Genomic DNA, 21,433 nt, shown 5'->3' on the forward strand with positions numbered 1-21,433 from the left:
AGCACCTTCCTGTTCTTGGTTTCCACCACCCAAGTGACCAAGCCTGAATGCCCGCACCAAGCTAGGCCAGGTCCTTACCACTTCCCAAGGCAGCCCCTTGGGCTGCTGGGAGACTCTGGGCCTCATCAAGAGCCAGCTGGGCACAGTCATTGTATCTATACCACAAGTGGCTATAGCCACAAGGAGGGAGGTGGCTTCTCCTCTCTTCATATCCTCTGCCCCTCATCTAATGCTTCCCAAGTGCTCCCTGGTCAAGACCTGGGGACCTTGGCACATGAGCAGGGCTGGGCCCAAGGAGCTCAGCCAGTTCACGGATGAGTCCCAGCCTTCCCTCCTCTTCTGCCTAGTGCTCTCCTATGCTGTGCTAGTTCAGCCTGGTAGAGGCCATAGCACTGTTTGATGTCCTTCTACCTCTCTGGAGCTACCCACCAGGTCTGCAGGCTGGCTTGTCTCATCTTATAGCGTGCCCAGGCTCTAGTCCAGGATGAGCTAGACTTGTTCAGGCTATCTCTGCCCTTCCTGGTGGTCCACCCCCCGTTGCATGAGATGGCAGATAGTGCTTAGCACCAAGCCTGGAGCACAGCACGCACTCATAAAACAGGAAGAGCTGTGGTTGCCGCCCCTGTAGCTTTGCTATTTGTGTGGGCCTTGGAGGAGCAGACCCCTCCCTCCTGGGGAGCTGGGCCTCTTCCCCTTTCCTTCAGCCTCTGACCACCCACTTGGTCTACCCTGGCCTCGTTCACGCTCAGCTGCTCCCTCCCAAGGCCAGCTTCCATCACACTTGCAGTCATTCCACTCTCCATTCTACCCCAAGCACTCTCTGCTGTCCTGTCAACAGGAACCGAAGTGCTGAGTAGTATTGGGACTGTCCACCACAGGAGAGAACATTTTGGGGGACAGGGGACTGTCTCCTCCTGTCCTCTTGCTTGAGCCCCCTCCCCCCCAGGCCTCTCTTGTTAAATGGTACCCCTCAGCTTCAGCCCTAGCTGGGGACAGCTTTACCCCTCTCTATTGCCCGTAAGTCTTCCCACCATACCCAAGACCCAGCCCCTCAAATCTTAAAAACTTATCACTTATGTAGCAATTGGGACCCCAAGTGAGGGGTCAGAAGTCGCATGGCTTGACTGGGGGAGAGTGGCCAGAATCTCTGTTCCTCCTGACTTCCTGCCCAGCCATTTGTGGTCTTCAGCTTCCTGGCATGCAGAAATGACCATGGCGCTAAGTTCTAAATAAAAGCAACAAGAGGTCTTGAGGAGACAAATGGGGTCTGCACATGGGAGAAGAGGTGGGTTCTTCCCTCCTGCCCCTGTCTCACGGGCCTTTCCCCTCTGCCCTCTGGAGCATGTTGGAGGCCTCCATGGGCCCCCAGTGACCTCCTGTTCCCTTTTCTACCAAGGAGAGTGGAGCAGTGGGTGGTGAATCCACATGCCCAGGAGACCCCTGCAGAGTCGTCTGGGTCAAGTCCCTGAAGACAGTGTCTTCCTCCTGGGCCCAGGATCGAGGGGGTGAAGGAGGGCTGCTGGACTGTCTTTCCTGGGACATTTCCTTTCCACTCAGTGACACAGTGCTGGCTCAGGTGCCTGCTGTGAGCCACACTCTGCTCTGTGTGCTCCATGTAGGGGATCTCAGTGATGACCAACAGCTCAACACAGAAGAGTGCACATTTATTCCAACAGACAGGAAACTAAGCTCTGGAAATCAAGAGGAGACCTTGCCCGAGGTCACACAGTGACTTGAGGACTTGACTACACATTTTAAGTATGGCATTCAAGGCCTCTGCAATGTAGCCCACCTTCCTCTCCTACCATGGGTGCATCTTTTCTTCTCCTGCACCAGAAAATCCCTTTCTGCCTGTCAAGGCTCAGCCCCAATGCTCGCCTTTCCAGGAAGCTGTCTGGAGCCCCTAGCTTTGGCTCCCTTGAAGCACCTGGATCCTTTTGAGCCATAGAAGGTGCTTACCTGAACCCGTGTCACCAAAACCTGAGCAAGGTTCACCTTATGTACACCTGGTATACAGTAGGGACTCATCAATGCTTATTGAAATAGTCATGCTTTGGCCTCTCCAAGCTTTGGAAGCAGCACTGGTAGCTGGACTTCTTCTGGATTTCTCTTTCTCTATAGGAGAGGGGTTTTTGATTGCTTCTCATAGAGAAGCCACAAATGCTCTCTGTTTCTCCTGTACTGTGGCCTATGAATTCACAAATGAGTTCAACATATCCCCTAAAGAGAACCCATAGGCCTCAAGGAAATGCCCATTGGTGAGGCCATTTCTGCCCCCTACCTGCTATTTTGGCCCCACCTCTGAGAAGTGGGCAGAGGGGCTCTCTCCAATCAAAATGCCAAGTGGAAGGAAAATGTGAGCCAGATGCAGATACTGGAGGTCAGTGGACCCAGTGCCCGGAATCCTGGATGCCTCACCCTGCCTGGGGGGTAGGGTGCCCATTGTAACATGGGCTGGTGCTGCTGAACTGGATTTGAGGCTGGGTGGGGCAGTCAGGCCAGCCAGGCGCTTGCTCATTTGGCAGCCGCCGCCCCTTCATCTACCAACTCCAGACTGGTCAGGTCAGCCTCTTTGGGGCCACTTGTCACCTAGTCAACAAATCAGAAACCACGTGGAAGGGCTGGTGGCCTTGTACAACAGAGTCCCCGGAAGTGGTTTCAGCGCACTTGGGATTCTTCCCAGGTGGCCCCTCGCCTGGCAGGAAAGAAGCTGAGGAGGTCGTGTGACACCATACTGAGTCTTCTGAACTGCAGGGTATAATCTGCTTTTTAAACAAGGAACCTAGGGAGGGCATTCAACCCTAAGAAATGCATCTCTAGTGGTGGAATTTTAGGCAGGGGTTGATTATTTTGAGATGCTTCATGCCACATCCCTAGCTGGCTTTGCTCATGGCTTTAAAAACTACACTCTGAGCCTATTGTCAGGATCCCCTCCATTGGGGCTTCTGGGATCTTTTCCCCACCCCATCCAGGATCAGAAGCCAGTTCTCTAGGATCCAGGCCTTGGTGCTGTGGATTCTAATACTCTCATAAATGGCTAACAGTTTTCCAGTATTTTTTAACAGGCCCTGTGCCCAACATATGATACATGTTGTCTTACTAACTTCTGACCTTCCTGTTTTATGCATGAGGACACTGAGGTTCAGAGACCTGAACCACTTGCCCAAGGTGCACTGCTGGAGAGTGGCAGGGCTGGGCTGGGAGCCTGGGCATCTGAGTCACTCCATGGCTCCTGCAAGTCCATGTGCACATGGGAGACTTGGTCCTTGGAAGGATGCTGGCATTGTCCTCCATGGATCAGAGTATCTGGGAGCCCCAGCGGCCTTAGCTGAGCCCTGAATGATGCTGCTGGTGGCGTTTGCCCCCTTCTGCCCAGTCTTGCTCACTGTGTGGAGTGGACAGGTAGCATTCCCATGAGGCCAGCACATGAGGACAATGGCGGCTGCTGGACCACCTCAGCAAGGTCACATGGCTCATTCCAGGCTATGTGAGTCCTGGGCAAGCTGGCCCAGCAGAGCCCAGAGCACCACAAGCAGGAAGTGAGGCTGGTGGGTGGGTGACAGGAAACTGTCTGGGCTGGGCCAGCCCCAGGAGTCTTCCTGGAATAGGTTGCCAGCTTTAATCCAGGCCTCTAGTCTGAGAAGGATGCAGTTGACAGAGGAGGGCACAGAGTATTTGTAACAACGTGGCTGGTTTGGACCACTCAGCTGTGGTGTGTCCTGGGGGCCATGGAAGGACTCGAGGGCTTTGTTGAGGAGATTTTTGCATAGGGCTCAGGATGAGAAAAAGGGTGGGAGAGGGGTGACTCTCCCTATTTGCCCCTGGCTCAGATCTCAACCCTCCCCCCACCAGAGGCCTCTATATCTGTATCTGGTGCCCTCCCTTAATGTGTGGAGCAGAAATTGTCTCTCCTCCCAGTGCTTTCTGTCCTAACATCACTAGGACCCTGGTGGATCACTGGTGCCAGGAAGCTGCAGGGCTCCTGGGTTGCAGGGGCTGTTGTTGAGGCTGCATGGGAAGATCCTTGTCTCCATGACAACAAAGGTCTCTGTTCTGTCTCTGCTGGGGTTTGCATTTGGGAAAGCGGTTTTCCTATTTGGATCCCCATCTTCCTCTCCCAGGGCCTTCTTGGGACATGGGCTTATACTCCTACCCCTAGGTAGGAGCAGCAGTTGGGTTCCTGGCAGCTGGCTGTGGAGTGTCCAAGGGTGATGGCCACCAGTCAAGAGCTGAGGACAATGGTCAGCCCAGGAGAGGGGTGGGTGGGTGTTTGAGCACTCCTGGCCCCGTAAGAGCATGCACCAAGCACTTCCTGCATAGGTGGCTCTGCTGCTTCAGGTTGGCAGAATCATGGCTCCCATGGCTCCAGTATTTTCCCAGGAGAGCATTGGTTCTGCTGCCTTTGCTCCAATCTTTTGGAGACCGTGTTATGGTCCCACGTGAGAGGCTGCCTGGGGTTAAGGGAGGAGCAGGGCTCTGAACTTGAGTTTCTTTCTGCTACTTTCTCCCCAAGTGACCTTGTTCAACAGGCAGTTTTGGTATCCTTTGCAAACCATCATCTTTGTGGTGCAGTTGAACCCTGGGTGTGGGGCTTGAACTAGTGGCGGGGAGCAGAATTCAGCTTGGTGGCCATAACTACCCCTGTCGTTGATGCTATGAGGGCACAGGCCAGCAGCCCCTCTCAGAGGGTGGGGCTCTCGTGTGGGGTGGCCCAGGAGCATTTTTCTGTGGCATGCTGTTGGCCACTTGGGCTGGTGGGAGGTTGAGCAGTAGGTTGGGCCCTGTGTGATGCCCACAGCCAACACCACCATCCCCTGCCCAGGGGCCAGGATTGGGAACAATTTGCAGCCAGCATTATTCCCTGGCTTCTCAGAGCCAATGTAGCTGCCTCCACACAGGCTGCTGGCCCAGGTGGGACCAGGATAGATTTCAAAGTGGGCTTGGCTGCCAGGCCCCCCCCTTCCAAGCCCAAACCCCTGGCAGGGCAAGAAAGAATGAGGTGAAGGGAGCTCTAGGCCTTGGGCCCTTCCTCACCTTTCCACCCTTTTGGAACAAAGTGGATTATGCCATGTGTAATTGGGATTAAAATCCAAGCTGTGGGGCTGTGTAGGAATAGTGGGGGTTTCGCTTAGAGCAGGAATCGTTGATTCTCTACCTTCCCCCTGCACTCTGCACCTGACTCCCCTCACCCCAGTGAAGCACAGAGACTATTTTCAGGGGTGCGAGGAGTCCAGGCCGTGTTCCACTATATCCATCACCCCCATTCATAGCCTCCATGACAGTCTCATAGCTTGCTCTGTAGAAACCCCCCTTCTCAGAATGAGGCAGAGGAACCAGCAGGTACTCTCTGTGCTCTCCAGCAGGTGGGGAGAGGGGAGGGATAGGAGCAGCCGTATCCACTTGCTGGGGGCTTCCTACATGCTAAGCACAGACAAGCAGACTCTAAGAATGGAGTGTTACCAGCCCCATGTCATGGATGCAGAGACTGCGGCTCAGAAAGGCAAAGTGCTCACTCAGGGTCACATGGAGGGGACATGCCCAGGCTGGGCTGGAACAGCCTGTGTGGCAGCCAAACCCTGGCTCTCAGCCACCCCTCCCTGCATGGCAGGCTCAGCCAGGATCCAGGCCTGGGCCCTTCTGCTGGGCTGCAGTCTGCCATTTGTAAAATAAGGGGCTGGAGCTCCGCTTGACAAGGGCCTCCCTTCTGGCTGTGAAGACCCATTTAGAGGACAGTGACCATAGACAGTGCCAGAGAAGCAGGCAGGTGGGAGGTTGCTCTTCCAAGTAGATGGGCAGCCTGGAGACTGGCCAGAGGGTGCCCCAAGATGCCTCTCCAGGCCAGCCAGTGAGTGTTGTTGCCAGGGAAACAGTCAGCCATGTGATGTCACCAGTAGAGTCTGTGTTCTGCCAGGGACAGGAGCTCTGGGGTTATGGCTCAGGTTTGAGGACCCCTCCCCACCCTACTCCATGGTCCAGTTAAATCCTTGAGTCAGCCTGAGCTGGTACCAGGGTGTATCTTCACCCTAGGAAGGCCTGAGAGAGTAGGGATGAGTCACTGTGGCCCATTCCCATGCAGGGATGTCCCTCAGCCCTGTCAGGAGCACTGCCCAATTCCCCTCGAGGGTGGGTCCTCTCTTCCCCTAGACTCTTCCTTGTGGTCCTGGCTCTGTGATGTGATCAGAAACTAGGAAGTCTCTCAGGAGCCAGCTGGGTATCAGGGCCTCAGAACCCCATTGCTCCCATTGGACAGGAGCAGGAGGGAGAGAGGGGCCAGGGGCCAAGGGAGATTGGAAGCCTGGACTGCTCGTGCCCAGCCACCCTGGCAGGGGCCTGACTGAGTGGTAGCTGCCTCTGCTCGGCCAGGCCTGTGCGGGGAGCTGCAGGGACACGGACGAAGCCAAGGAAAGTGGAGAGATGCTGAGCAGGCACAATGCTGGCCTCAGCCGGGGCAGTCTGAGGGCGTGGGGGTGGGGCGTGGAAGGTTCCCTAGGGTTTCCCAGCATACCTCTGGGGGGTGGTCCTGCCCATCCCCCTAAAGCCCCACTTCTTAGTCCTTTGTCGTCTTCTCTGGGTGATGTCTCCTACAGTGGGAGGGAGCCCATCTCGGCCATTCCTCTGAGAGCTAGAGGGTTCTGGGCTCCATCCCTCTAGAGCTGGCCTCAGCTGCCCGCGTCACCCCCTGCTCAGGGAAGGTGGCCACTGCCCCTGCAGCCCCGAGCCAGCTATGCATGATCCGCTGTGGCACAAGTGCCAAGTAGGGTGGGGGCACAGACGCCACGGCTAAGGTGGGGTCTCTCCATGAGAGGGACTGTTGAAGGGACGTTATCTTTGAGATTAGAACAAAACACTTGTGTTTCCTAAAATTTTCCAGTCTTATGATGGAAATGTCCTATTTTTACACTGTTGGAGAAAAAATAGAACCAGGGTAATGTTTCACAAATTATGTAGCTGATTTTGACACAAAAATTCATGTTTTTCCTCTGAGAAAGTAGGGGAGGAAATAGAACCTGGACCCTGTGAGTATGAGTTCAGGGGGCTCATGAGGGGCCTGTGTGGCCTTACCCCAGACCCCTGTAGGAAGTCTGTGGGTAGATGGGGCAGAAGGCAGGGATCTGGCATCTGAGGGAAGGGGTTCTGATGTAACCTGGGAGGGGAGGGGAGAGGAGGAGGCCATAGTTCTTTCTGGGCATCTTTCCCCACCTGTAAAACAGGTGCTGAGGGGCCCAGGCTTACCTACACTCCCTCCCCTCTCTGCTGCCACATGTGAGAAGAGTGTGTGCCCATTTCCCAGATGGAGAGCGGGGGCTCAGGGAGGTTAAACAACCTGCCCAGGGTCACACACTTTGCAGAAGGGGACACTGCTCAAAAGGATGACTGGAGTGTAAGTGGCACAAAGGTATCTGTCTCCTGGGGAGTGGGGGAGCTGCCCCAGAAAGTGGGATGCATCCTCTCTTCCAGTCCCTCAAAGTTGAGGGTTGGGTTAATTGTCTGGTTTAGGTCCCCAGTTCTCAGCCTTGCTTTCTCTCCCTCCCCAAGTTTCCCCACCCACCCCACTGAGATCTGCTATTCCTAGGCCACCCTCTCCCCACCCTGGAGATTCTGCCTCCTCCTCAGTGAGCCTTTCACAGCAGAGCTGGATCTATAGGCCCTTGATTTTCAGTCCACTTTTGAGAAGCCTGGCCTGGCCCCAGTTTGAGACCATTCCCTGTGACCATCTGGGTTGGAGGTGATCTGCCCCCAGGTCCCAAAGGCTAGGCCTGGATTTTCCTCAGTTCTGGAGGACAAGGAGGGGAAGAGTGGAAGACCATCTCAGGGCAAGACCCAGTGGAATCCTGGGGCTAGGGGGCCTCAAACAAACCTCGAGGCCCATTTCTATCCGTGATGCCCAGCTCCCTTGCTGAGAGCTCCATACATGCCAGGCACTATGATACCATGAGCTCTGGGTGTATGTTTTCATTTCATCCTCATGACCATGCAGGGACATAAGAGCTGACACTGTCTACTTTTTCCATATTGGGTCAGTGAGGCTCAGGTATGTTGAATGGCCTGCCCAAGACCATGGGTGAGCAGGTGAGCAGAGCACAGAGCTAGCCTCTGCATCCTGGTCTATCTGACCCCAAGCCCTGTGTCCACAGCTGGTCCTGCACAGTGCTTTGTCCCTGGCCTGGGGCACTGGGACCACTTGGGCCCACCCCACCTAGCACTCATGGCCCCACTATCTCCCCCACTCCCTGCCTTGGAGTCTAGCTCAGTCCCCTCTTTCCTGGAAATCCCCAACCCCCAGACTTGAGATTACGCCTTTGTTTCCAGGTTGTCAGTGGCAGTTTGTTGGAAGTAGATAAACTGAGGCCATTAAAATTTAGCAAGCTAGAGCATCTTGTTTTCCTAAGACTTGACAATTCCAAAAATGTGTGATGGCTTTCCTGTTGGCAGAGTTTCATGGAGAGACATAGGGCGTGGAGCCTCAGCTGCCCCCTCTCCTGCCAGGACTCTGGTGGAAGGTGGTCAGGGAGGCTCCCAGCCAGTCAGCTCTCCCTGTCAGATTCCCTGGTCTTGGCCTGGAGGGGATGCTATTTGGGACCCTCCTTACTCCTGAGTTCCCTTGGGAGGGACTGCCCTTCCCTGTCTCACCTGCTCTGCCAGGTTTTGGCTTGGAAAGAGAGGAGAAGGGGAGAGAAGAGACCAGTTCTCCAGGCCTATGTTTTCATCCAGCATCCGACTGACTCACCTGTAGAGGCAGAACTCCTATGGCAGCATTCCCAACCCCAGCTCTAGGCCTGGCCCCCAGGCAGGATCAGTAAATGTTTGTAGGAGTCAGGAAGGGGCTGTCAAATGGATAGGCCTCCCTGGGGATGAGATTTGGATCCTGGCTCTCAAAGGACTCCCTGACTTGGAGGTGGCTGAGTGCAAGCCAGGTGACCTTGGGAAGTCACAAAACCTCCCTGAATCTCATTCTCCTCAGCTGAAGATGGTGGTTAAAAATGTAGTTGTTGAAAGGCAAGAGCAGATGGGCATAACATGCTTGGCACATGGCAGGGACTCTGTGAATATCTGCCATCTTTGTAACAGTGCCCGAGTAGCAGAGCCTGGCTCAGACCCAGGGATGGAGGGACAAGCTCTGGGAAGGAGAAGGGTGGGTCTTCCTGGTTTGTTTCCCTAGGACAGGTTTTGGGGGCTGATTGTTCACCCCAAGCCCCGTGATGCTTGGAAAAGGGGCACAGCAGCTGTCTGCGTGGTCCCCACTGCCTAAGAGCAGACACGTCTGAATTTACATCTTGGTTCTCACTACCCAGCTGTATGATGTTGGGCAAGTCACTTAGCCCCTTGGAGCTGCAGTTTCCCCACAGGTAAAGGGTATGGTTCTAGTTCTTCTCCAGATGTGGCGAGCACTGTACAAGGTGGCATCTGCAACTGAGCTCTGTGGGCAGCCCAGTGCTGGCCATGCCCCAGGGAGTTGTCATTATGAAGAGGACACTAACACTGACCTGACTTTTGATCATTCCCTGGATATCTGGTGGGGTCTGGGCATTTGGGGTCAGTGGCATCATGTGAGTCAGTCTCCCTGGAATTGAGCCTCCGAGGAGGAGAAGTAAACGGACAGGGTGAGATGGAGGACAGGACGTGGTCAGAACTTAATGAAATGAGGTCTGAACTGGCATGAGGCCAACTAATCCATAGCTGCAAAATTGGTTCCATTAGCTCCTTTAATGAGCTATGAAAGCTGGGAAAATGAGTGTGTGAGAGAATAATGACACATGTCTGTGGCTCTAATTTGAACCTGTGGCTAAGAAGTTAGACTGGAAGCTTTCCAAATAGCACTTGTACCCTTGGGGGAGAGGGAGGGCAAAGTGGGGGATCTCCAGCTTTATAAGGAAGGATGCTGAGGCCTTGAGAAAGAAATGCCTGCTTCTGACTCCTGAATTTGGGGTCAGTCCACTCTGCCCCATCCCTGACATTTGCTGGCAGAGCAGGGGCCGAGGCTGTGGCCCCCATATTGAGTGGGCAGAGCAGCTGGTGAGGGTCCCACTGGCCAGCCAGGGGCCACCGTGAAGTGCATTAACCCTCCCAGGCGCTAACAGCCCAAGGCAGAGGTACTCTAAACAACTGGCTGTAGGATGAATCCTGCTGTCCCATTGGCTCCTTTTATAAAATTAGAGATTTGTCCCCTTGGGAAGACAACCACAGATATCACAGAACTGGGAGCAGAAAGGGCTCTTAGAGATGGCTGAGTTGAAACTACTGTCAAGGAGGGTGTGTGGTAGGTTCAATGTGCTTTTCCTACCCATAACCTCCCTCTGTGTTGAATATGGGCATCTCCACCATGAAAAAAAGATATGAGTTGAAAACTAAATTTTCTTATAACATTCTGTTCATCTCAGCTGCCTGTGAGTCTGGCATTGAGCATGTTCATTGCAGTTTAATCAACAGCTCGGAAACGCAGCTCTTCAGCATTCAGGCCTGCCCTTGCCTGAAGCAGGTCGAGACCCCTGAGGTTAGGCAGAAGATGTGGGAAGGACATGCCAGGCCCTCTCACCTCTGTCTTCTGGCACAGAGCAAAGCTACAAATCCCAAGAAAACAAAGGGCATTGTGAAGTCACCTCAGCATTCTGGGTAGGTGAGCCAGGCACAGTGCCACACACTGGCCTCAGCCTTGATTAGGGAATCCGTATCAGATAAGCTCATTTGCATCTTTCTATATCTTTTGCACCTATTGATGGTGTGGCCAGAATCTTACACATTTCCCTCACGTAAGATCTGATACTAAAATCTTTTTAGTATTTGGTCTTGGAAAAGGTTCAATGAATGCCTGTGCTCTCCATGGGGTGATAAAAGCAGCAGAGTCCACCTGTTTCCTTCTTTGCCAATACTTCCAGGAAGCTCAGAATTGAAATTTGTCCTCATTTATGAGCTCACATGGGTTTCTGGTACTTTTTTCTCTTCATTCTAAAGAAGAGCTGATATTTTTTTATTTGGTTTTATCATGCTTTAGAATTATAAAATGCCTGGAATGCTGCTGTCAAAAGCATAGCACGTAGAAATAATGGGTGCCCCAGAGGGGCAGGAGGAGGGACTGGATCCCTGGCCCCCAGGAGGCTCTCTTCGATGTAGGGCTGATGTCTCTCGGGTTGTGCATTGTCATGAAATCCAGAGTTTCTGCTTCTTAATTTGCTGCTTCCTCACTGATGGGAGAGATTGCAAGCCAAATCTCTTCCCCCAGAAGGAGTGGGTGTTCCGGCGGAGCCCACAGAGCAGCTTGGCCCGGGCTATAGGTTAATTGGCCGGGGGTGGAAGAGGCTGCTTGCCAAGGCTGGTAGCCTCTGCACTTCCTGTATGTGTGTAACAGATGGGGATCCTGTGAACACTTTTATTTGACAAGAGTCCAGCCCTAGGGTGAGCGGATGTGAACACTGCACAAGTGGGTGGGCATGCAGGTCTGGGGCAGGCAGGTGGCCCTTCCTGGGCTGGGAGGTGGATAGAGAAGGATGGTGAGGGCTAGTTCCCAAGGTTGTGTCTTTACAGAGTCTCTGTACACACCCCAGCTCTGTTTGATGCTCTAGGAATGTAGACAGAGTGCTTTTCCAGCTCTGGGCGACAAGAGGTGCTGGGTCCTGCAGCAGAGATGGGACCTCAGTGGAGGAGGAGGTCTGAGCAGAGGGGTCTGGGCTTGGTGACATGCTTGGGCACGGCTGTCACAGGTTGAGTTGTGGCAGCAAGGCTCCCGGTCTTATTTGGGCATGTCTCTGTGATCAGTTTGCTGCTAGACACTTTGGAGAAATGGAAAATAATAGATGAATGAATAGACAGGTGGATGGGTCCCACTCTCTAGGAGTTCAAAGTGAACATCACAGAGGCTAAAGACAAACACACACACATCCCCATGTGCCTACACACCCACTCCCCACACTCCTATATGTGGGCACCCATGAGTCCATGCACAACCCCCACACAAATAGTCCCTTACACACCAGCCCCCCGAACCCCTATACATGCACACACTCATGCACACATTTATTTCAGAACAAGTTTCCCAAGTCTTGTGCAAGTTGTGGTTTTTGCCAGTGCCTGTCCGACTTGGGGCTATCCCCTCCTCTATTCTCCCCACAGGGAGGGGTTATCTGGAAGCTCTCTCCAGAGCCCCATTCACTCCCCCTTCCAGCCCTGCCATGCTTCAGTCCAGGGGCCCCAGGATGATGACTTCATCCTCTTGATCCTCTGTTTCCTCATCTGTAAATTGGGGTTAAGGATTCCTACCCTGCTTGCCTCACAGGGTGGTGCTGAGTATTCCCATCAGATAAGGGAGAGGAGAGTGTTTTGTAAGCTGCAAATTATTTTCCAAACAGGCAGCTGCTGCTGTTGTTTTCCTAGCTCTGGAACTTGAGAATTCCTTCACCCACGTGTAAATGCTGTCTTCGGGTGGGAAGGTGCCCAGAGTGGAGGTGGTGAAGGGGTCTGGCCTGGTCTGAGGCCCCCATTATACCTGGTGGTTTTGGAGGTGTCTGTGAAGGGTGTGGGCCCCTCCACCCTTTGCTGGGGCTCCCTGGCTGGTGGAGTTGGCAGGGGCCTTGGCCATTCCGCTGCCAACTCTGGGGGCAAGTGTGAGCATTGGGCAAGGAGAGGGAGGAGGAGAAGGGAACGGTGAACACCACTGCATCAAAGTCTGAAGACAGAGCAGGGACTTCTGTTCCAGGAAATGTCATTTCAAATTCAGTACTCATCTAGCTTCATTGGGGGCTCACACCTCAAGTACAGCCAGGAGGCCCTCCCTTGGGAGAAAGCCAGCGCCCCAACTCCCAGATGTGCATGTGTGTGTGTTTTGGGGAGGGGGGTCGTTGGGCACAAGCTGGAGATGTGGAGCTTCCCAGGTGCTACCACAGACCTTTAGCTTTGGTGGACCCCTGCGGACCCCAGGGGATGGATGTAGGGCGGGTTTGAGGCAAGAGTGGGGTTCTGTATGGTTGGCAAAAGGCCCTCATCTCCCTGTTCTCCCAGCTGTGACTAGGACTGATACACTATTCCCCATTCTAGATGGCTCCCAATGGGCTCAGATGTGTAGATGCAGGGTCCATGGAGACCTGAGGCTGCTCCGTTGGTGGGGGGTAATGTGGGAGTGGCACTACAATAGCTGTTTTGCGAAGCCCCCCTGTCCAGAGGCTCCCCTTGTGTGCCCCCCACCCCCACCCCACTCCTATCTGGCCCAAGCTCTGCAGTTTAACGTGGGGGAATGTAAGTCCAGAGAAAAGAAAAGGGACCCAGCCCAAGGTCACACTGAGAATAGGGTTAGAACCTGGGCCTCCAGCCTCCCGGCCCTGCACCCATTCCTATGCCCAGGAAGATGGGGACACCTGTTTTGAGGGAAAATGTGGAGTCAGTCATGTACTGGCGTGAGTGAGGCCAACTTGTAGCAATGGCCTTGTAAACAGTCAGGATGGGCTCCCTAGAAGAGGAGGTAAACTCTGGTTCAACAGAGAGGGTAGGTGAGGTGCAGGCCACCCCAGGCAGAGGGGAACAAGTTTGTCCAGGCTGTCGTATCCCCCATTTGTTCAGCCTCTCTGAAGCCTCCTCAATTTAATCTTCTTTTGTCCTCTTGATGACTTATTTTGTCCTCTTAATGACTTATGAGGGTTTCTTTCCTTTATAGAGTTGTTCATTAACTCTATAAATATTATCTGGACCAGTGCTCTGTGCCAGGCCCTGGGTGGGCCCTAGGGGGCCCACAGTCAGATGAGGGAGGCAGCATGGAGTCCACTTGGTGGGGGGGAAACAGCTGTGTGATCTGGGGCCAGTTACTTCCCCTCTCTGAGCCTCAATTTTCTCCTCTAAAAAGTGGCAATAATTAAATCCCTTCCTCCTAATCTTTATAAAATGCTCTGAACAGAGCTGGGCACATTGTAAGTGCAGTATCTATATGTGTGTATTTGTGTGAGGAGTTATCAAAGGAACAAGCTAATTGCAGGTTGTAAGTAAAAGCTGCATGGTAAAAAGAGCCATAACGAGGGAGCTTTTTGGCGAGCTGAAAATGTTCTCTGAATTGAAGGGGGTGGGTCAAAGGGATGTTTGCAGTCGTCAAAACTCATTGAACTGGACTCTTGAGACCTGTGCACTTAACCGTGTGTAAATTATGCCTCAATAACAAAATGTATACATAAAGAAAGAAAAATAAAGGGTGAAGAGAGAGTGAGGGACCCTTGAAATTCACTTTAGACAGGATGATCAGGGAGGGTTTCTGAGGGGAGATGACATTAAGGGAGTCCTGGACGAAAAGGTTCCAGCCATGAGGAAGAAAGAGGAGGAAACTGAGGCTTTAACAGGGTCAGGAATGCCAGCCCAGGGGATTTCCTTGGCAGCGGGGTCAGGGTGGGGCTGGAGGTCCCCGGGTGGGGTCAGGTTCAGGACTCTGGCCCCTGTTATCTCCCTTGCAGAGAGGCCAAAAGGGAATTTATCATGATTTCTGGGGATAGGCCTCTCCTTGCCCTCTGCCTGTTCTCGAGGCCTTGGCATTTGGGGAGGGACTATTTTAATCCGTGTGGAAAATGGGTTACTAAATATGGGCAGAGTAGGGCGGGAGCCACGAGAAGCTCCAACTCAGGGCAGCCCCACCTGCTCCTCCGCCTCAGCAAGGCAGGCTGAGGCCCCGAGACGCTCGGACCCTTTCCTCTGCCAACCCCTCCCTGCTCCTCGCCCTCCCATCCTTTGCGTGATCGTGAGCCTGATGTTTCCTGTCAGGCCCCAGCCAGAGACACCAGGTTAACCCGACCTGGCCTCTGCCCTCGAGCTTCTCCCAGCCTGGTGGGAGGGACAGAGGCAAAAGCCCACTTAGGGGAGGTGTGGGAGGACTTTTCAGAGGAGGAGACATCTGAACTGAGCCCAGAAGTTTCAAAAGAGAGAGTCGATCCAGTGGAGAAGATGATGGGACAGGTGCACGTGGCAGAGGGACCAGCAGAGGCTTGGAGATAGCAAGTAGATCATTCTCACCAGAATGAAAAGGCTTTTGGGGCTGGGGTAGAGGGCAATGAGGTGGGAGAGGAAGGCAAACCCTGGGTGCCAGGGGAGGAGGTGACCTTTATCAGGAGGATGGTGGGGAGATCTACAGAGGAGGGAGGGGGTCTGTGGTTACCCGTGGAGAAGGGCCAGGGTGCGGAGGCAGGACTGAGGACCCCAAAGAAAGGGTTCCAGCCATGGGCTTGGGATGTTATGAGAGAAGAGAGAGGATGTGGTGTGGGGGTGGACACCGGGAGGGCTGTAGTGGGAGGAGAGGGTCCAAGAGCCAACCTGGAGGCCCTGACAGGAGACTCATGTCAGGCTGGTGAGGAGGTGGTGGGGAGTGCGGTGGGAGTGGTTTAGGAGGCAAAGCAGGAAAGAAGTGCAGGGAGGGAGGAGGGTACATCTCGGGTCCTGTGGGCTGAGGGCTGGACCCCCTTGGCCAGAGCCGCCTTGGGACATGGTGGGGGCTGGCTGGTGTAGCAGGTGTAGGACTGATTCTTCTGTCTGCAGCACTGGTGTGGGGCAGCTAGTGCTCCAGAGCTGTGAGTACATAGGACAGAAGGGGGTTCTGGGGGCCAGGGCAGCATGAGCAAGGGATCCATGGGGTCTGCCCACAGCAGCCTTCACACACCCCCATCCTGGCCTGGGAAATAGACCAGGGACCTGCCCCCAGAGCCGGTGGAGGGGCTTGCCTGGTCTGGCTCCCTGTACTCCCAAACTCTCAGGCTATGGCTCTGGCAAACCTCCCCAGAGGTGGAGGAACAGGGGGCAGCAGATGCAGAGAAGCCACTGATTCCTCTCCCCTCCTTGGACACGAGAGGGGTGTCCTTTCCACAACGCACTCTCGCCCCACACCAGTTCACCTTGGCCTAGAGCTTGGTCCCAGCGTCTGCCACACACAGTGCCCTGTGTGAAATGGCCCAGGTCTCCCCATCCTGTAGAAGGGGAAACCAAGGTCAGGGCAGCACAGGGCCCTGTGTGTGCTAAGAGCAGCAGGGCTGATCTGAGCCCAGGCCCTACTCACCTGGGAAACAAAGCGTGGCTGTGCCCCTGGGGGAGCAGCCCCAAAGGGGTTGGAGTCTTTCTGGCTTGGCCCTGCTCTCCCCATGCTGGGCCACCACCCCCTGCATGCCTCCTGCCCCACAGGCTGAGTTCACCTGAGCAATGCTCCTGCCACCTGCCCACCTGATGCCTGACTTGTCATGATGCATTCAGCAGGGCCACCCATGTCGGCGCGTTCAATCCTATGGGGATGGCTCTGTTATTCCCTCCCTTTTACAGAGGAGTAGGCTGCAGCTTGGATTGGCGAATGTTTGCCTGTGGTCACATGAGTCATTGGAGTCATTCAGTCCCAAACCCAGATCTTGTTCAACCTGGCCAGTACCTCCCTCAGACTAGGGTCCTCCTGCCCCCAGGCCCTACCTCTGGGTGCACACCCTGGGTGCCAGGGTCTGCAGGAAGGGAGAGGGTTTAGCCCGGACAGCTGGGTCACCTTGAGGCAGTAAGGATGGAATTATCGTCCTGGCCCTGCACAGTGGCTTCCAAGGAGGTTGAGCAGTTGCTTGAAAGCCAGGGAGTAACTGGGCCTCACAAACAGTCATGACCCAGCAACTCATTTTAGAAGTTCTTTTCTCGGCAGTGACAGCTTCATTCCTGTGGCCGCTCCTGGAGAATCTGAAGTCTTAATTACCCTCAACTCCTGCAGGAACGCGGCCCGAGCACTCTCTGCTCTGGGCTGGGTTCCTCGACGTTGTGGGCTGGTGAGGGATGGACTGACGGGCCCAGGGACATGAGGCCCAGCAGGACCCTCCTGCAGGAGGCGTTCTCTGATACTCCAGTGCTCTCCTGGTCACGCTGAGGCCTCCATGGGACAGATTTCCTTGTCAGTGCACCCTTCCCCCATCCCCAGCCTTTTCCCGGTGCCCTCTCCTCTGCACCAGGTGCCATCCTGTGCATTTGACCTGCACAATTCCCAACCCGGGTCATGAACATGTCACCTTGTTGTTAACATTGAGGAAACAGACCCAGGAGATGTGGCCCATGGTCCTACAGCTGATGGGAGGTTTCACTCCAAGACCTACTCACTTCCTCTTCACTTGCTGCTCCTAAGAAGGGAGGCAGGGGCTTTTCTGGCCTCTGTGTCCCCCAGGCTGTCAGCCGTTTCCCGGGGCCTCCCCACACCACTGGCCAAGATGCATGAGCCCAGAGCTGACCCTCGGTTCTGGAGGCTCATTGGGCTCTGCGTCAGGGAAACCTGGATTTGACTCCTCATTTAGTCCCTCGTAAGCTGTGTGATCTTGGGCAGGTCATAGACCTTTTGGAGCTTCCGTGTTCTTGTGTGCAGAGGGAGGGCGGTGGCCCATTCTAGGTGGCTGTTGCAGAGGTGGTCTATGGGCCTGACGTTCTCTGTGTCCAACCACCCACAGCTTCTGTACGACAGTCCCAAGGCCCGGCAGGAGGTGGACCACCATTGGCAGGCCTCAGATGGCCCTCACATTGTGCGCATCCTGGACGTGTATGAGAACATGCATCACGGCAAGCGTTGCCTCCTCATTGTCATGGAATGGTATGCCAGTCTGCCTTGCCTTGGTGCCCCTGCCTTGGGGCCCCCAGGCTCCAGGCCCTCCTTGTAAGGCCTTCTCCATTCCTCAGATAGCAGCTTTGGATGCCTCCCAGTCCCTGGGGTAGTGGAGGGGGCGGCTGCAGGCCTTGCCCCTGGGGCTGTGGGGCTGACCTAGAAGGCATTCCCTTAAGGGTGGGAGAGAAACTGCAGGGGCTGTAATATGGCCTCCCTGAGTGTGATTTCCACTTAGTGAGGAGGGGCCAGAGGATGGTTAGGGAAAGCCACCAATGGAGGGCAAGGAGATTTGGGAAGAACAGGGCACACACAGTCCCCTCTGCTTCTTTCTTCCCACCTGGGTCTGCACTCCTGTGGCCCCACCAGATGTGGGAGATTGGGGGCTGGAGCCTCCTCCACCCTGGGCTTCTCCCACTAGCACAGTGGTGCAGTCCCCGCCTTCCTCAGGTCTGGGCCCCCAGCTCTTCCTCATCTGTTTATCAGGCACCATGCCCCTCTCACCACCCACACAGGCTAGATTTGGGGTTCAGGTCCTGGCTCTGCCACAATAGCCTTGTGACTTTGGGCAGCTACTAACCCCTGAATCTCAGTAACTCATTATAAACTGTGGAGGAAGATCTTAATGTAGCATTCATCCTGTGCATGGCTTCATTCTAAGTGCTCTCAGTGCATCGCTTATTCAGTCTTCATAGCCCTGTGAGGCTGGTGCTGTTATTCCTATTTTACGGAACAGGAAGCTGAGGTGCAGAGAGGTGGGGAGACGAGCCCAGAGCTGCGCAGCAGAGCACATGAAGTGCTGAGCCCGGGGCACAACCCACTGTCAGCACCCCAAGAATAGTGGTCATGATGATAATTGGCATCAGTCTATAATTGGGGAAACTGAGATCTGGGCAGGGGTGGGGCTGATCAAAACCTCACAGCCAGGCAGGAGCAGCATCAGTGGGAACACAGGTGCTCCTGGGTATATGTGTGCATGTGTGTGCGTGTGTGTGTGTGTGTGTGTGTGTGTGTGTGTGTGTGTGTGTCTGAGTGTCTGAGCCTACTACCCTCCCCCAATTCTAAGAATTCTGTTATTTCTCTTCAACCCACCTGAGCTGAGGGCCCAGCACACGGAGGACTGCAGGGCACAGGGAGGCTGACGGTGGCTGTTCTCCAGGGGAGGAGCTGTAGGGCCTGCAGCCTGGGCCTGTGATTTGGGGCAAGGGCAGGGGGATGTCTAGTATCCCTCACGTGCCCACTCACTTAGTCACCTTCTCTTGCAGTATGGAAGGCGGTGAATTGTTCAGCAGGATTCAGGAGCGTGGTGACCAGGCTTTCACTGAGAGAGGTATGTGCATGGAGGTGGACCAGTGGGGGGATTCAGGATGAGGGGGACGAACCAGAGTTGCTGTGTGAATGCTGGGAAAGTCTCCTCTTCTGAGCAAGAAAGGGTGGGACAGAACATCCATTCCCCGAGGGGTTCTGTGAGTCTGTGACATCTGGTCAGAGATGGACTTTCTGTGGCCTTGGGATGGAGGCCTCAAGGCCTCTTGGGGCTGGCCATCAGTTGAGCTAGGGAGATGTAGCCCAGGCCTGAAGAAGGAGGTCTGGGTGGACTGGGAGCATCCCTGGAGAAAATTAGAGTGACTGGGGTGGAGGTCTGGGACAGGAGGTCCTGGACAGCAGGGGTGCTGTCACCATCCTATGCTGGCCCACCAGGTGGGATGTGCCCAGGTGGGATGATAGGAGGGTGGGGGTTCCCAGGCCACCTGGCCTTTGATGGAATCACTGCCTCGTTCCTTCATCTATTGGCAGAGGCTGCAGAGATCATGAGGGATATTGGCACTGCCATCCACTTCCTGCACGGCCATAACATTGCTCACCGAGATGTCAAGGTGAGGCTCTGGCACCTAGGTTGGGAGACCAGGGGAGGGGGCACCATCCCACTCCAAAACCCCCGATGGCTGCCAGCACCCACTGGATGAAGGCCAAGTTCTTTGGTTAGCATTCAAAGCCTCTGCCCACCCAGCCACGAGTGCTTTTCTCAGCCTCTTCCCTCATGGCTCAGGTGTACTCATTCTGCTGTAGCCAGACGGGTCTCCTTGTTTCCTTCAGACACTGTAATCCCAATAGTAATAAAAATAACTGAGTGCCTACATCAAGTCGGTAGGTCCTGCATCTCCTAAAATTTTCATCCACCCCCATGAGATAAGTACAAACAACCATTTTACAGATGAGCAAACTGAGGCTCAGAGAGGAGCTTAAGCTGTGCAGCTAGTAAGTTGCTGCACTGGGATTCACTCATTCATTTTTTCATTCATTCAGCAAGGATTTTTGTGTACGTGGATTGTACCAGGCCTCAGAGTTGCCTGATGCTGTTGGGGGCTTCTGTGAAGTAACAGCCGTAGTTTTGATAGACTAGGCCCTTTAATACCAGCATTTTAAGAGAAAGAAGCTGCTTTTTGGGCACTGAAGGAAAGAACAGAGGAAGTTCCAATTGCTGGACCCGCTTATCCTTCCAGTAAATGGGCTTAAGGAGTGTTCTGGAAGCTCAGCTCCCCAAATTTCCTACCCTGGGAGAACTCAGAATCTTCAGGGTCATCAGGAACAGATGGATGAAATGCAAACTGAGAGTGTCCCATGTGCACACACGCGCGCACACACACACACACACACACACACACACACACTCTCATAAGTCATCACAGCAGCATCTGCTCCTCCCAGGCCCTTGGACCCAGGTCCAGAACATCAACTACCTTAGCTTCTTCCTCCTGACGGGGCAGAAGAGAGCTGGGGGCCCAGCTGCTGCGGCAGGCCCTTCCTCTGGCCGAGACCTATCAACCCGTACAGTGAGTCTGTGATTCAAGATACATGTGAAACTGTGATGCACTTGCCTTCTAAACCCTTGTTTTACCTTAGCTCTAGCTTCTTTTTTTTCTCCAAGGGGAGAAAAATCTGCAGAGGAGAGGCCCTATACAGACTATACCTGCTTCCCTGTTTTTCTCCCAATTCAAGGTTGGATTATCTCAAACAGAACCGGAGAAATATCTCCTACTGGCTCCAAATCAGAGGTCCTTCCAACACCCTGTCCTTCCACCCCAGCTCTGCTTGGGGGTCCCTTCTGCTCCTCTCCATGGACCTAGGTCCTACCCATTGACAAAAAGTCAGCTTCAGGGCTGCCTCCTCCATGTGGCCCTCTCAACTGCTCTCATCCCCTAAGCCTTTCTGTGCTCTGTGACCAGGAAGAACTGCCTGTGTGGTTCCTGGGACCTGAGCAGAGGTGGCCTTCTCCCCTGAGCAACCACATGTGGAGCTGTCCTACTGGCTTATGGGCTTCATTCTGGGCTGGGTGCCAGGCATGTACTTGGCAGCACTGGCTCCTGAGTGGTCTGCCTTCCGCCAGCATCCTCAGCTGGCATTCCAGGGCAGCGTCATGAACTCAGAACTGGAAGTTCCTGCCTCTGGGCTCTCTGTGGCATGTGGTTATTCTGAGCCTTGCTTGAACACCTGCCTCACTTTCCCCTCTGCAGACGGGGGTGTCACCTCCCAGTCCACTTGGTCCTGTCTACATTTGGCCCACATTGTTGGTGGCCAAGGCCCAAGTCCTTTTATGAGATGGACCTGACTCCTTCCTGGGGTGAGGAGTCCAGTTGAGAACCAGCTTTGGGCTCTGTCCCCACCCCATGCCTGACTCTAAATCAGTGTTTTCTCTTTCTGACCCAGCCCGAAAACCTGCTCTACACATCCAAAGAGAAAGACGCGGTGCTCAAACTCACTGACTTTGGCTTTGCCAAGGAAACCACCCAGAATGCTCTGCAGACACCCTGCTACACTCCCTATTATGTGGGTGAGTCCCAGGGACATGGTTTGTACCCAACCCCATATACCGCT

The 21,433-nt window shown here is 54.4% G+C and overlaps 1 protein-coding gene across 1 annotated transcript in view; it reads left to right on the forward strand.

The window, feature by feature from the left end:
- MAPKAPK3 (MAPK activated protein kinase 3) overlaps positions 1-21,433 on the forward strand; it is a 29,173-nt gene that overhangs the window by 2,578 nt on the left and 5,162 nt on the right. The window contains exons 3-6 of the mRNA XM_037797162.1: positions 17,409-17,548; positions 18,823-18,887; positions 19,355-19,434; positions 21,266-21,389. Of these exons, the coding sequence (XP_037653090.1) occupies positions 17,409-17,548; positions 18,823-18,887; positions 19,355-19,434; positions 21,266-21,389 (409 nt within the window). The remainder of the gene's footprint in view (positions 1-17,408; positions 17,549-18,822; positions 18,888-19,354; positions 19,435-21,265; positions 21,390-21,433) is intronic.

This window comes from Choloepus didactylus, chromosome 1 (genome assembly GCF_015220235.1).
Source record: "Choloepus didactylus isolate mChoDid1 chromosome 1, mChoDid1.pri, whole genome shotgun sequence".
Classification (NCBI taxonomy): domain Eukaryota; kingdom Metazoa; phylum Chordata; class Mammalia; order Pilosa; family Megalonychidae; genus Choloepus; species Choloepus didactylus.